We start from the raw sequence: 13,283 nt of genomic DNA on the forward strand, positions 1-13,283 counted from the left end.
ATAATAATAATTAGAGTCACTACCTTAGTTCTGTTGGTAGCAAAGCACCCCCAAAAGCGTCCTGTTATTCCGGCTCGCTGCTATTGGTCATCTTGTCCCACTCTACACTCTCCTCACTGGGCGTGGGGGACGGCGGGGTCCCGGCCACCCCCCCGGGCCGCATCCGCAACCCCTGGAAACGTCTGCATTCGGGGCAAATGCGGATGTGGCTGCAGCCCCTGGCCACTAGGGCGGCTTCTTGAGCAAGTCTGTGGGAGAGCGGCTCGGGCAGTCCCGTACCGGCGCACAGTTTGCCGTTAGCCAGGCCCACCATGCCGGCCTGTGCCTGGGCCTGTGCCGCAGCCGACGCCGCCCGGCGCTCCTCCTGGGGGAGGGGCCTTGGCCGAATGAGAGTAGGAGTTCGGCGACGCCTCACCTGCAGGCTGTCGTGACATAGGACGATGCCTTGCAGTTCACGTAGCATCTCCTCGCACGCCGACTGCTGGAACAAAGTCATGGGTAGAGAAGGGATGAGAGAGGACACGCCCATTGCATGGTGAGAGGTTAAAGGTCAAATAATCGACTAAAATGTCTTAAATGGGTTTTGCTGTGTCTGTATTCTCACCCATTTAATGACAGTGGAATTTCCACAATAGGGGATGAATAAAGTTATCAAATTTAATGTAATGAAACACAAACTTTCAATTGGAAAACACCGTTGTATTGAAATATAATTATATAGGAGGACGTACTGAAATATTCTTTAAGTAGACATAAATAAAGGTCAAAATACATCTGTAAATCCGTGCACCAAATCCCTGATCATTGCCGTTTGAAAAGAACGACTCACAAGTTGGCATTGACTTTCACATACGGGACATTTATTGAAGGGAAGTAAGTCACAGTGTGGCGTCCAGTCGGGAAAAAAAATGAATAAACACAGTCATCGGGTACCATTCGGAAGGCATCATCACATTGAAACAAAACACTTTTGGTAGTATTTTTGTAGGATTTTTTGTATTATTTCGTTTAGTATTTTGTGTAGTATTCTGTGTAGTATTCTGTGTAGTATTCTGTGTAGTATTTTTGTAGTATTTTTTTATAGTATTTCTTGTAGTATTTTTGTCGTATTTTCTGTAGTATTTTTGTCGTATTTTAGTATTATTTTTTGCAGTATTTTCTGTATTATTTTTTGTATTATTTTTTTAAGCGCTTCCAGGAGCAAAAAAGTTTGCACACCCCTGAACAAAAGGTCAATAATCCCACCCACTATCTTCTCTTTAAAGGCTACGACTGCCAGCACCATTAAATCAGCATAAAAAAATCGGACTACATTCAACAGGACATCCTCTAGTCTAGGCAATATATTATATATATTTATTTTTAGAATCCATATTGAGGTAAATCTTTGGTTTTGTGCTCACTGTCTAGGAGCAAACCTGCTCAGTGTGGGGTGAGTCTGGCGGCCCCGCGGGGGGGTACACGCCACGGGGGGTACAGGGACACAAAGCAGACGCAGGTGACATAGGTCTCTCTCACCTCGCTTCCTGGCGCGTGCCTCAGCATCCACGCAAACTCCAGCACCGCCATTAAAATGGCCACCAGGAGTCCGCACACCAGCACCACGAAGATGCCGCCAATGTTTTCCATGCCCAGGCCTGCGGGAAGACGGATAAGCGATTGGATGAGGAATGGGGTGTGTGAGATGAGGACGGATGGGATGAGAACCTTTGGCACGGTGGTCTTCTTCTTTGGGACATTTGCCCCCGTCCCACCATTTCCTCTTGAGGATCTCCAAGCGATTGTCCTCCTGCAGCTTGAGGATGGCCAGGTCAAACTCGTCTCGGTATACAGAGCCTGAGGTCAAAGTGGTGGAGAAATATTGTGTGAGGATGGCAGGACATAGTTGACATTGTGCAATGAAGTACTTTAGTACTTTGGAAGAATATATTGTTACTTTAGTGAGAAGGAATAGGCAATTAGTAGGATACTTCATTTTTTGTTTCTGGGGAAAAATGGATTGAACTGAATGGAAACGTCATTATAAAAGTAGAATGAGATTTAAACTTTGACCACAAAGTGCACAATTAACAAGAACAAAAACAAACAAAAAAAACAAACAAAAAACAAACACACAAACAAATAAACCCAAACAAACAAACCAATAAACAAACCCAAACAAACAAACTAATAAACAAACCTAAACAAACACAAACTAATAAACAAACCTAAACAAACACAAACTTATAAACAAACCTAAACAAACAAATAAACAAACCTAAACAAACAAAAACTAATAAACAAACCTAAACAAACACAAACTTATAAACAAACCTAAACAAACAAATAAACAAACCTAAACAAACAAAAACTAATAAACAAACCTAAACAAACACAAACTTATAAACAAACCTAAACAAACAAATAAACAAACCTAAACAAAAACTAATAAACAAACCTAGACACAAACAATAAACAAACAAAAACAATCATGGATAAAAAACAACATTAGTAATGGAGAGCACACAAACAACAACAAACAAAGGTACAATAATCAGTAAATAATAATACTAAATACATAAGTAATAAATAAGTAGTCTACATAATAAAAAGTAGTAGTGAAAATGGATAAGTATAGTCAACATTTGTGAAAAAGAATTGCCGAGCTTAGCCATCTTTGAAAATAATTTGAAGGAAACCTGTATACTTTCAAGTCATGTTTTGCATCGACACTCCTTCCCTCAACACGTGTTCAAAGTAAAATTGCCGAAAGACACTCGCGCAAGCAACGAATGGCGTCGCAACGGGGAGTCAAATTCTCTTCTTTCTCAACTTCTCCATCAGCACATAGAAAGAAAAGCTCTATGAAAACTTTTTTTGCATCATCTCCTCTCCCCATGACAGCTACTAATAGTTTACCCGTTATCTCTGGTGTTATACTTTTCAAATAAACTTTCTCCGACTCAATTTTTTTGGTGGCCCCGCTTACTCACCTAGCGGCATTCCGATCCCGTAGCCCTTGGTGTCGAGAAGCCCGCCGATCTGCGTCAAGTTGCAGTTCCTCTGACGATAGTACTCGTTCATGGTACTCTCCAACAAGTAGGCGTAGTTGGAATTGAGTACTCGGGCGATGCCCTCTTCCGTACTTTTCACAAACACGCTGGGTTGCTTTGAGTGCATGAAATTCCACATTCGTTGGTACGTCTGGTAGCGGGAATTCTGCAAAAGCAAGACAAGAAAACAACTTTCATACGTTCCTTAATGTGAACAATCTCCAATCTTTCTTCCATTAAAGACCCTGCATTTTCCAATTGGATGTTGACTCATAGTAAACTTTAATAAAGTTTCATCTTATTGGTTAAGAGCGAGTGTGACATGAGATGGATAATTCAAAATTAATATTCGATTCAAGTGACATTAGAAGTTCTGGAGTCAGATTTTGGAACAATTGGTAAACTTTTGAACAGTATTTGCCTGGAAAAAGTTTAACCTTAACTTCAATTTTTCATGTATTCACACACCACATGTAAAAATGAGCAAGCAATTGGTTTTACTCTTGTATTAAGACGCTTTATATGAACTATGGAGTTGATGAATCCCATTTCAAATGCTCTTGAGATCAAAATTCCATCTGACTTTTAAGTAAGTGATAGATGAGATGAATAATCCAAAATTAATATTCAATCAAATTGACATTTGAAGTTCTAGAGACAGATTTAGGAACAACGACTTTTGAACAGTATTTCCCTGAAAAGTTTAACCCCAACTTCAATTTTTCATGTCTTCGCACACCACATGTAAAAATGAGCAAGCCATTGGTTTTACTTTTGTATAAAGCCGCTTCATATGAACTACAGCGCTGACGAATTCCATTCCAAATGCTTCTAAGATCGAAATTCCATCTGACTTGAAAGTAAATGACTTTTTCTCCTAGCAGAAATGCATTTTTTTTCTCCTCATTAAAGTGCAAGTTGTCTTTACGGTGCTCACCTGGCGGAACACATTCTTTACTTAGCATTCTAAGTGGCCGCCTCCTTCTTTGAGCTGGTCTTTACCGACTTAATTAACAGTACGGTGGGCAGTAAAGCACAAAGAGAAGCAGCCGCAAGAGCAATAGAAGTTATTTCCTCCTCCCGCATCATTTTTCACTTCCTGTCACAGAGCCCGGCTATTCTCTCGCATTTCTCTTAACGTGAGAACTGACCCGGAAAAAGGTCATGGTGGAGCCTCCGTGCATGGTGCCGTATTCGATGGCCGTCTGGTCCGCCAGGTCGTCCACCGACTCGATGGGCACCTCCATCCTCTGAACGGTGAGGAAGGCGGCCAGGTTGGCGGTGTACGACGAGATGATTATTAACGTAAACGCCCACCTGCGGCAAAAAGTAATAATGGGTGGCGAACAAGTTTAGTACAAACCAATGCTGGTTACTTATACAAGCCTTAAACATACAAATGCACTCATATAAACCTTCAAGCTTCCAGCCGTAACAATACTTATATAGGCCTTAAACGTAAATTATAATACAAAATATAGTACTGAATCAACTTCAATTTGAAGAATTTCAACTTATGAACACTTTCAACTTATGAACACTTTCAACTTATGAACACTTTCAACTTATGAACACTTTCAACTTATGAACACTTTCAACTTATGAACACTTTCAACTTATGAACACTTTCAACTTATGAACACTTTCAACTTATGAACACTTTCAACTTATGAACACTTTCAACTTATGAACACTTTCAACTTATGAACACTTTCAACTTATGAACACTTTCAACTTATGAACAAGTGCTCGGAACCTAACTCGTAAGTAGGGGAGCGTCTGTATATGGAATTTAAATGAGGTACTGACCAGACTCCGCTGACGCATCTTGTGGACAGCGCCCTGGGAGCGATGGTGGACCCTTGCTGCATAAAACCCCCGACAGGAAACCACAAACTGTTTCCCAGCGAGTACTGGTTGATGAGGAGGTTGCAGCGTCCTTTTAGGCAGGGATGCGGGTTGTACCACTCGTAAGGTGTCAATCTGCCAGGAACAAGACGTGAAACAGTTTGCCAGGCTCCGGGCGAGCCGCGTACGTACGCACGTGGGAATTCTAGTCACTTAAAGTATTGGCGTTCACATAAAACAGGTAAAAGAGAGAAGGCAAGGGAGTTACAAAGACTTTTGATTTGCCTTCGGGGGTCTACTGACTTCTCATCCCGATGAGCTGCCTGCTTTCATCCTAAAGTTTGTCATAAATGAAAAGCCTTCGTTTGGAAAAAGTAAGTTTGGAGAAACAACTTTTTTGGGGGGTGTAAATTCCAAGCTAAAATCAAGAAGATATGGAAATGCATTAAATTGCATTGAAATGCATTGAATTGCATTCAAATGCATTATTTTGCATTTAGATGGTGCCAAATATGTACTGTCTAAATGGTGCATAACTGTGATTGGCTGTTGTTTGTCTCCTTCTGCCGAGCCACCAATTCTGTGAGTCCTTCTAGTTAGCTAGGTTAGGCTCCAGCACCCCCCAGGAAAATGCATGAACTCATAGCTGCTTTACATTGCATGGAAATGCATTAAATTGCATTGGAATGCATTATATTGCATTGAAAGGCATTATATTGCATTGAAAGGCATTATATTGCATTGAAAGGCATTATATTTCATTGAAATGCATTGTATTGCATTGAAATGAATTCAATTGCATTCTTCTGTGTGACCACACGGTGTCAGTGTTATGATGAAAACCCAGTTGAGGCAAAAGAGCATTGCTTTTCTCATTGGTGGGCTTCATCACCTGGAGGGGGTGAGCGAAGAGGATCAAAACATGTAACCCCCCCCCCCTCTCCGCCTGTAGAACTAAACACACAAAGACTGTTGTGTTCTCTGGTTTCTTGTTTTTATTCCATCACAGGAGACCTTTTCAACAGGAATTCGGGATTCCTGCAGGATGGCAGATGGTCATGTGATTTCCAAAGGCAAAACCAGAAACCAAATATTTTCAGGCAGAGGGATTGAGAAAATGGGGCCATTTTGGAATGATGATTCAACAGTAGTTTCAATGGCAAGTTAATTTAGCCAAGTCAATTCATGTGTATTTATTTAAGCCTTAAATCATCAAAAAGATGTCAAAGGCTTAAAAAATATGCTGTTGAAGGCATGAGGTTTTGTAAATCAATAGTTGGTGATTAAAATAAGTCAATATTAGAAATTAAATTAATGCTATTATCTAGATGAGGGGAAAAAGTAAAATAATTTAAGGAAAATAAACATTAAAAAGAGAAATAAAAAAAAATCATAACTTTTTCTTATAAGTGGCCTTGCATTAGTTTCTGTACTTTTGTTTTTATCACATTTATGTCATTTTTATCGGGTTGGCGAGATGATGGGTTCCCATGGTGACGGGTCAAAACAAAATGAAGTTGGACTTTTTTCTTAACATGGCTACCATCTTCATTTCTCCAAATATAAAGACTTTATTGCAATGATGCACGACAACAAGTGTGTATGTGTGTGTATGAATGTAGGTGGGTTGGTGGTTAGATGTGTGTGTGTGGGTGTGTGTGTGTGTGTGTGTGTGTGTGTGGATGGGGGTTGTTATTTTCTTGAGTGGATGGGTAGGTTTGTATGTGGGTGTGTGGGTTGTGTGTGTGTATGTGTGTGGGTGGGTGGATGGGGGCTGTGTTTTTCTTGAGTGGGTGGGTAGGTTTTTATGTGGGTGTGTGGGTTGTGTGTGTGTGTGGGTTGTGTGTGTGTTTGTTATGTGCATGTGCGTGTGTGTGTGTGGTTATGCGTGTGATGTGTGGGTGGGTGGATGTGTGGGTGGATGTGTGTGTGTGTGTGTGTGTGGCTGGTTATGTGTGTGATGTGCGGGTGGGTGGATGTGTGTGTGGGTGGGTGGATGGATGTGTGTGTGTGGGTGTTTGTGTTTTTCTTATGTGGGTGGGTGGGTTTTATGTGGATGTGTGGGTTGTGTGTATGTGTTGGGTGTGGGTGTGTGTGTTGGTGGGTGGGTATGTGTGTGTATAAGGGGTGTGTGATGTGTGTGTATAATGGGTGTGTGATGTGTGTTGGGTGTGTGTGGGTGTGTGTGTGGATGGGTGGGTATGTTGGTTATGTATGTGTGTGTGTGTTTACCTGGCCACTAAGAAGAGCACACAGCTGACGGCCAAGTAAGCCAGCAGCATGAAGAGCCAGACGCCCGGGGAGAAGGGGTCCAGGAAAGAGAAGTAGCCTGGCCGACGACCCTGAAACAAAGACGGGATGGAGTTGATTTTACAGCCCTACAATCAAATACGTTCGCATTTAAACCGCTTAATCCAAGCCGACAAGGACGTTCAACGTAGGGGTGGGTGAGAGTTGAAGCCCCCCGCCCCCTTAAATGGCGACACGCAACACATCGTCAGCATCCTTCCCACATAGACAATGAGATTAATTAGCAGGCAAGTTCCAGCGTGCGTCCGCTGCCGGACGAGCTGAGTTTACAGCGAGTTAATCAACATTTACAGCTGTCTGCAACAGTGTGGCAGTAAACAAGGCTAGTTGAATGCGATAAGCAACGATTCTCTGCTGGAAGCTGATAACGTCGTGGCGAAAATCTCTTGTTTGCATGTAAACTTTCAGATCAACAGTCATAAAGCAGGTCTCTCTGGGAGAATAAATACAGTCAAGTGCGGAAAAATATTGATATAAGATGGCAAATAATAAGAGTTCTACTCCCAAGGATCAAGTTGTAAAAATGGAATTAACACAATTTGTCAAGTGCTAAACAACACGGTGTACTAAAAGAAGACTACTGTATATAAAACTTGGGAAATAGACTCAAACTTCCTTTTCGTAAAGGCTTTTTCAAACACACAAAGTCAAAAAAATGTCCATCAATAACTGCTAAAAATACTATTACAGTAATCCCTCAAATATCACATAACGTAGACTACAATTATCGGAAAAACTGCAAAGTAAGATCAACCCTATTCTCACTAAAAACCATACTACATATTTTCCCTCCAATACAAAAATACAACGACAATTATCAAGAAGTGTATTCATTAAATATAACAATTATAAGCATATAAAAAGTCTCATACCAGTCAAACTCAGCCATTTTAATGATTGTAATTCCTCTAAACCGATAAAAAAACTATACAAATGCAATATTTACTCACATAGTGCGTACTTAAGTCTAAAATATTCTCCAAAATGGACAGGGTGCCCAATCAATATGCGTTAAATTAAAATTTCTGGAGATGTCTGGGTACATTGCTTGCTGACACGCTATATTTATATAGTGAAAAGGGCAAATGGGTGAAAAGGGAATGTTTGTGCGCATATCTTGCTTAAAGCATGACAATATTAGCAATATACGAATCTACCTGGTTAAAACGAGTTTTTACCAAAAAAATACACTTGAAAAATCCTGTACAAAAGTTGTTATACGGCGTACACCATTTGAAATGATCGAATAAATCTAAAATCCAGGAAAAACATAAGTTAACAGGTATAAAGACTGTACCTGCTTGTGTAACCTTTTTCTACTTTATCCCTTTTCCCACCCAGTGGGAGTATTGCGTTGCTTTACCACCAATGTCCTTTAAACGGGACCAATTACGAATGAAGCAGAGCCACGGTAAATTTATGCGGGTGCTGTGTGTGTTCTCGCATAGCGCCGACATTTGGAATATGATTCACTTTGGCGGAGATGTGCCATCTGTGTAGTGACCATGAAAGGGTCAGTGGGACAGTTAAACTGTGAATCCGATCACACCAGCAACTGTTCCATTTACGACTATGCAACAAGCTCTTCAATTACCATATCGCCACCGCCGCCGCCCTCCACGCCACCCTAAAATAAAAAAATAAAATGGCAGTCCAATGGTAAATAATGAAGTCTCTGAGGACGCCACCAATGTTGAAACGCCTCGCTAATTTGTCGTTTAGTGGCGAGCAAAATTCAATTTGCGGCACGCGGGTCGTTTTGTTGAGGATTTTTAATCATCAATGAGGTACATGAAGAACCATAAATACCTCATTGAATATATACCTCAAACTACTAAAGGGAAATAATAAACTAACAATAAAAATATTAAGCTTTTTGCATTGACATTTCGCATGGATAATTCAATTTAAGTGATTTGATGAATAGCTACTACTAATTCATTTAAGTTTTTTGACGATATGGCCAATTAAACAGACAGATTAAATTTGGGATTATTTCAAACTGCTTAATTTTCGATATCGTTTTTGATTTGGAATAAAAAGGAAAAAACAACAACAAACAAATGCACCATCGAAAAAGAACCCCGACTCCATTTACCTCAATTCAACCTGTGATGAAATAGACAGATTACATTGAGATTAGGATTAATTGATTTCAAAACACATACTTCTCCCTTACATTCTTGATTTGGAATAAAAACAACAACAACAAACACCATCAAAAAAGGAGCCCAGACTCCATTTACCTCAATTCAACCTGTGTTAAAATAGACAAATTACGCCTGGGATTAGGATTAATTGATTTAACATACTCAATACCACACACACCTCAATTCAACCTGCGTAGATTATCATTACATAACCTATATATAAATATCCGAAAGTCTCCATAAAAAAATCATCACTGACACGACTGTAATCCAGGATAGGACACTTCTAATTCATAATTCCTTGTCGGCAAATATTGTATTTGTTTCAGATGACAACAACTGCTTTTCAGTACATGTTTGGTTGGCCTCCTACTCGCCCGCTCGCTGGCTCGCCGTATTTGTGGGTGAGTTGCTTTGTTTGTTTGCACATGACAGACAAAGACCACAGCGCTGTGTTTGTGTTTATGCCAGCACCTTTCAAATCTTGTCACTGGTTGTTTGTGCTGTCATTCATTGACAAAAAAAAAAACTACTGTATGCTTTTTTTGCTGTCCCACAACAAATACACGATCACATAGTACAATTACAATAACCGTGTGATGTCACATAAGGACCAGAAAATGTCCTTTATTATCATTGTCGCCTTTAGCAAGGGGATTATTTGACTAAAAATAACAGACTAAAAAGTAAACCACTGCTTAGGAATGAATACTAAATAATCTGAATGAGAAATTTTGCCAGCAAAAAACAGAACATCAAGACTTAATAATATGAACCACCATTAAGGACTAGAACGCTGGTGTCAAAGTTGCGGTGCGGGGCCAAATCTGGCCCACCACATCACCTTGTGTGGTCCAAAAGTAAAAAATTAGTGCCGACTTTTTGTTTTAAAATCTAATTAAAATGAAGAGTATAGATGTATATTAAATTTCCTGATATTCCCTGTTTTAAATCAATAATTGTCATTTTTAATCCATTTTTCTGTGTTTTTAGTTAAAAAATCATTTTGTAAAATCTAAAAATATACATAAAAAAAACCTAAAATAAACATTGTTTTAAATCTATAAAAAAATGAATATTTAGGACCTTTAGTCCAGTTCTACATATTATATCTAAAATGGTCCGGCCCACATGAAATGGAGTCTGACACCCTTGGACTAGAAGAGGCCATTCTTCTGGCTCTCAAATGGACTTGTATTACTTCTTCTTCTTCTTTTACCTCATGTCTGAAGGAGCTTGTGAGGTTACCCAGTCAAGGATTTCACCTTTTCATGGTTGCCTCTTTGTATGCACGCCACCATGTTGCTTGGCCCCTGGAGACTCTCGGTCTGAATACTGACTCAGTGAAGGACACTTCCCATTGTCATTTCAACTATTCAGACTACTCCTTCCTCATTGACTTCCTCTTTCTGATCTTCTGCCAACCCCCCCTCAACCAAACAAAAGCACGTCTGATTCCGTCGGGGTCATAAGGTCAGTCTCCACAATAATATCACTACCTCTCAAAACCCATCCATAAACATCCAACACAATAACTTGACTTGTGAGCGTCCTCAATCCTCCTCGGCGATCGTAAATCAAATCAAATGAAGCTCCATCTGTGCTAGTTGAATCCATAAATAAACATATAGACGGCATTACCTTGACATAGGAGTACGGAAATGACTACATTGACTTTTGATGAAGAATCCTTCACCTGACTTTTGAGGACGTAGACGATGAAGGTGACACAAGGGAAAGGGCCAGCCAATAGCACGAGGGCATGTTGTGGCATGGTGAATGATGACTGAGGCCAAGTAAAGATGTCTGCAAATCTACAGAAAACGTAATATTTGATGATTTATGTCCATTTTAATGGGCAAAATGTCCATGATGGAACCTATTGTGAAGCTCATTGGCTGCCACAAATTCATTTAATCTGGAAATTACAACTTTTCTCCACAATTTAACCATCTCAAAACTATAAAACAATATTTTCAGCAGACCCTTGGCAGACATGAACCTGAATAACTTAAAAGGCCTGATTTAAATCTTCTCAAAGTTGACAGGCTCAAAAGTTTTTAGAGATAAGTAAGCAATTAATAACATGCCAAAAAGATGCATAATGCAGATATTTTGTAAGAGATATACTGAAAATGAGATGAACTGGTAGATTGTGTTGGGAAAATAATACCCACATCTTATCTGACAATCATTACTTTGACTAAAATGAGTTTTAAATAAGATTTCTTTTTAAATAACATAAAAATTTAAATAAACTCGGCCCGCCCTATATTCATTATTATTAGTTAACTCCAAATTTCACTCAAATTGGCCCCGTTATGATTTTTTAAACCACATCCATGGCTATAAGTGTCACTTTCAGTTCTTCGACGACTTCCCAAGAAAAGGCGCACCAAGCGAGTCTCTTCCGTCCATTCAACAGGATGATGTTTTTCCTTCTAAACTCCTTGTCCTGACTCCACAGGTAGCACTCTAGCCAGCAGCCCTTCACAAGCACACCTGCTGAGTCCATCGATTGAGTCTCCCCAACTGCTCAATTGCGTGGCGCACTGCCCCAGCCATTAGCGCTGCGTGCCGACAATGAGGGCGGTACACAAAAAAGGGAACAGTTTACAACAAGTGCTATCCTACTGAAAGGGGAATAAACGCTCCTGGTGGATGACAAAGAGTCTGTTTCCTTAGTGGCCAGTGCCATTATGGTCACCTTGGGTGAAAGAGGAGGTCGGCCGGCCTTGATGAATGGGCCTTCCATTTTGCAAACATAGCCTCCAAAGATTCCAAACTTTGTTGTTGTTTTTTTTTCTTTTCCTGAAGGTTCCTTGATCTGTTTTCTTCTCTTTTATACAATACTTTGTGTTGGAAGCCACAAAATCTTTTCAGGTTTTTTTCGTTATAGCAATGTTATTAAAATTAACTTCTTTCTTAACCAGGGGTGGCCAAATACGGTACTTGAGAGGCGCTATCCGGTCTGTTTTTTCATATTTTCCTGGACTAGTACACCTGGATCAAGTGAATTGGCTACCTTTGTTCTAAATGTGTGAAAGTGGCGGCCCGGGGGCCAAATGTGGCCCGCCGAATCATTTTGTGTGGTCCGGCAAAGTAAATCATGATTGCTGACTTTCTGTTTTAGGATCAATTTCAAATGAAGAGTATAGATGTATATTAAATTTCCTGATTTTGCCACCTTTTAAATCAATAGTTGTATTTTTTAATCATTTTTTTCTGTGTTTTTCAGTTAAAAAATCATTTTGTAAAATCTAAAAATAAATAAAAAAAGCTCAAATAAACATTGTTTTACATCTATAAAAACCTGAATATTCAGGGCTTTTAATCCAGTTCTTTTCATCCATTTGTAAAAAAAAAATCTAAATATTATATCTAAAATGGTCTGATGTATACTAAATTTCTTGATTTTCCCCCTTTTAAACCAATAATTGTCTATTATATATTCTGATATATAATATTCTGACACCCTTGATCTAACCGCTATCCACTGATTGTACTCCTAAAATCCCAGATTGGTGGAAAGGATTCCTCTTATAAATTGGAACGAAAACCCACACCTACTACGGTCCATTCCGGAATAGTTTACCCACTCTTTTTCTAAATTAAAACACCCCAATGTCATCTCAAACTCTGTCAACAGCACAACCCCACAACTAATTATATTATCACTTTTGAAATACACAACCAAAAAACAAGAGTTAATTTCTCAATTCACTTTCAAATTGATTGGATTATTCCGGAATAGGCTGTAAAATATATCTCACCAAATGTACGCGGTACATGATGCTGATGCCGAGGGTCATGAAGGGTTTGGAGAAGTCGATGACTTTTTCCCGCTCGGCTGTGATGGTCAGGCCGGCCACTGCCAAATCGGCTTTCTGAAAACGACAACAGAAAAGACATTTCTTGTTGAGCCAAGCAATATCATTGAGAT

At 39.7% G+C, this 13,283-nt stretch overlaps 1 protein-coding gene across 4 annotated transcripts in view; it reads right to left on the reverse strand.

Moving 5' to 3' along the window:
• Window positions 1-13,283, reverse strand: part of grik4 (glutamate receptor, ionotropic, kainate 4) — a 163,496-nt gene continuing 150,213 nt past the window's right edge. For 3 of the 4 annotated variants that reach the window (XM_077722800.1, XM_077722801.1, XM_077722803.1), the window contains 8 exons: window positions 13,114-13,227; window positions 7,113-7,222; window positions 4,842-5,015; window positions 4,184-4,349; window positions 2,973-3,198; window positions 1,708-1,836; window positions 1,519-1,637; window positions 1-481 (listed from right to left, as the gene is read on the reverse strand). In XM_077722800.1, the coding sequence (XP_077578926.1) occupies window positions 65-481; window positions 1,519-1,637; window positions 1,708-1,836; window positions 2,973-3,198; window positions 4,184-4,349; window positions 4,842-5,015; window positions 7,113-7,222; window positions 13,114-13,227 (1,455 nt within the window). In that variant the 3' untranslated portion in view covers window positions 1-64. The remainder of the gene's footprint in view (window positions 482-1,518; window positions 1,638-1,707; window positions 1,837-2,972; window positions 3,199-4,183; window positions 4,350-4,841; window positions 5,016-7,112; window positions 7,223-13,113; window positions 13,228-13,283) is intronic. The other variant, XM_077722802.1, reaches the window with a different exon arrangement.

This window comes from Stigmatopora nigra, chromosome 8 (genome assembly GCF_051989575.1).
Source record: "Stigmatopora nigra isolate UIUO_SnigA chromosome 8, RoL_Snig_1.1, whole genome shotgun sequence".
In the NCBI taxonomy this organism is placed as follows: domain Eukaryota; kingdom Metazoa; phylum Chordata; class Actinopteri; order Syngnathiformes; family Syngnathidae; genus Stigmatopora; species Stigmatopora nigra.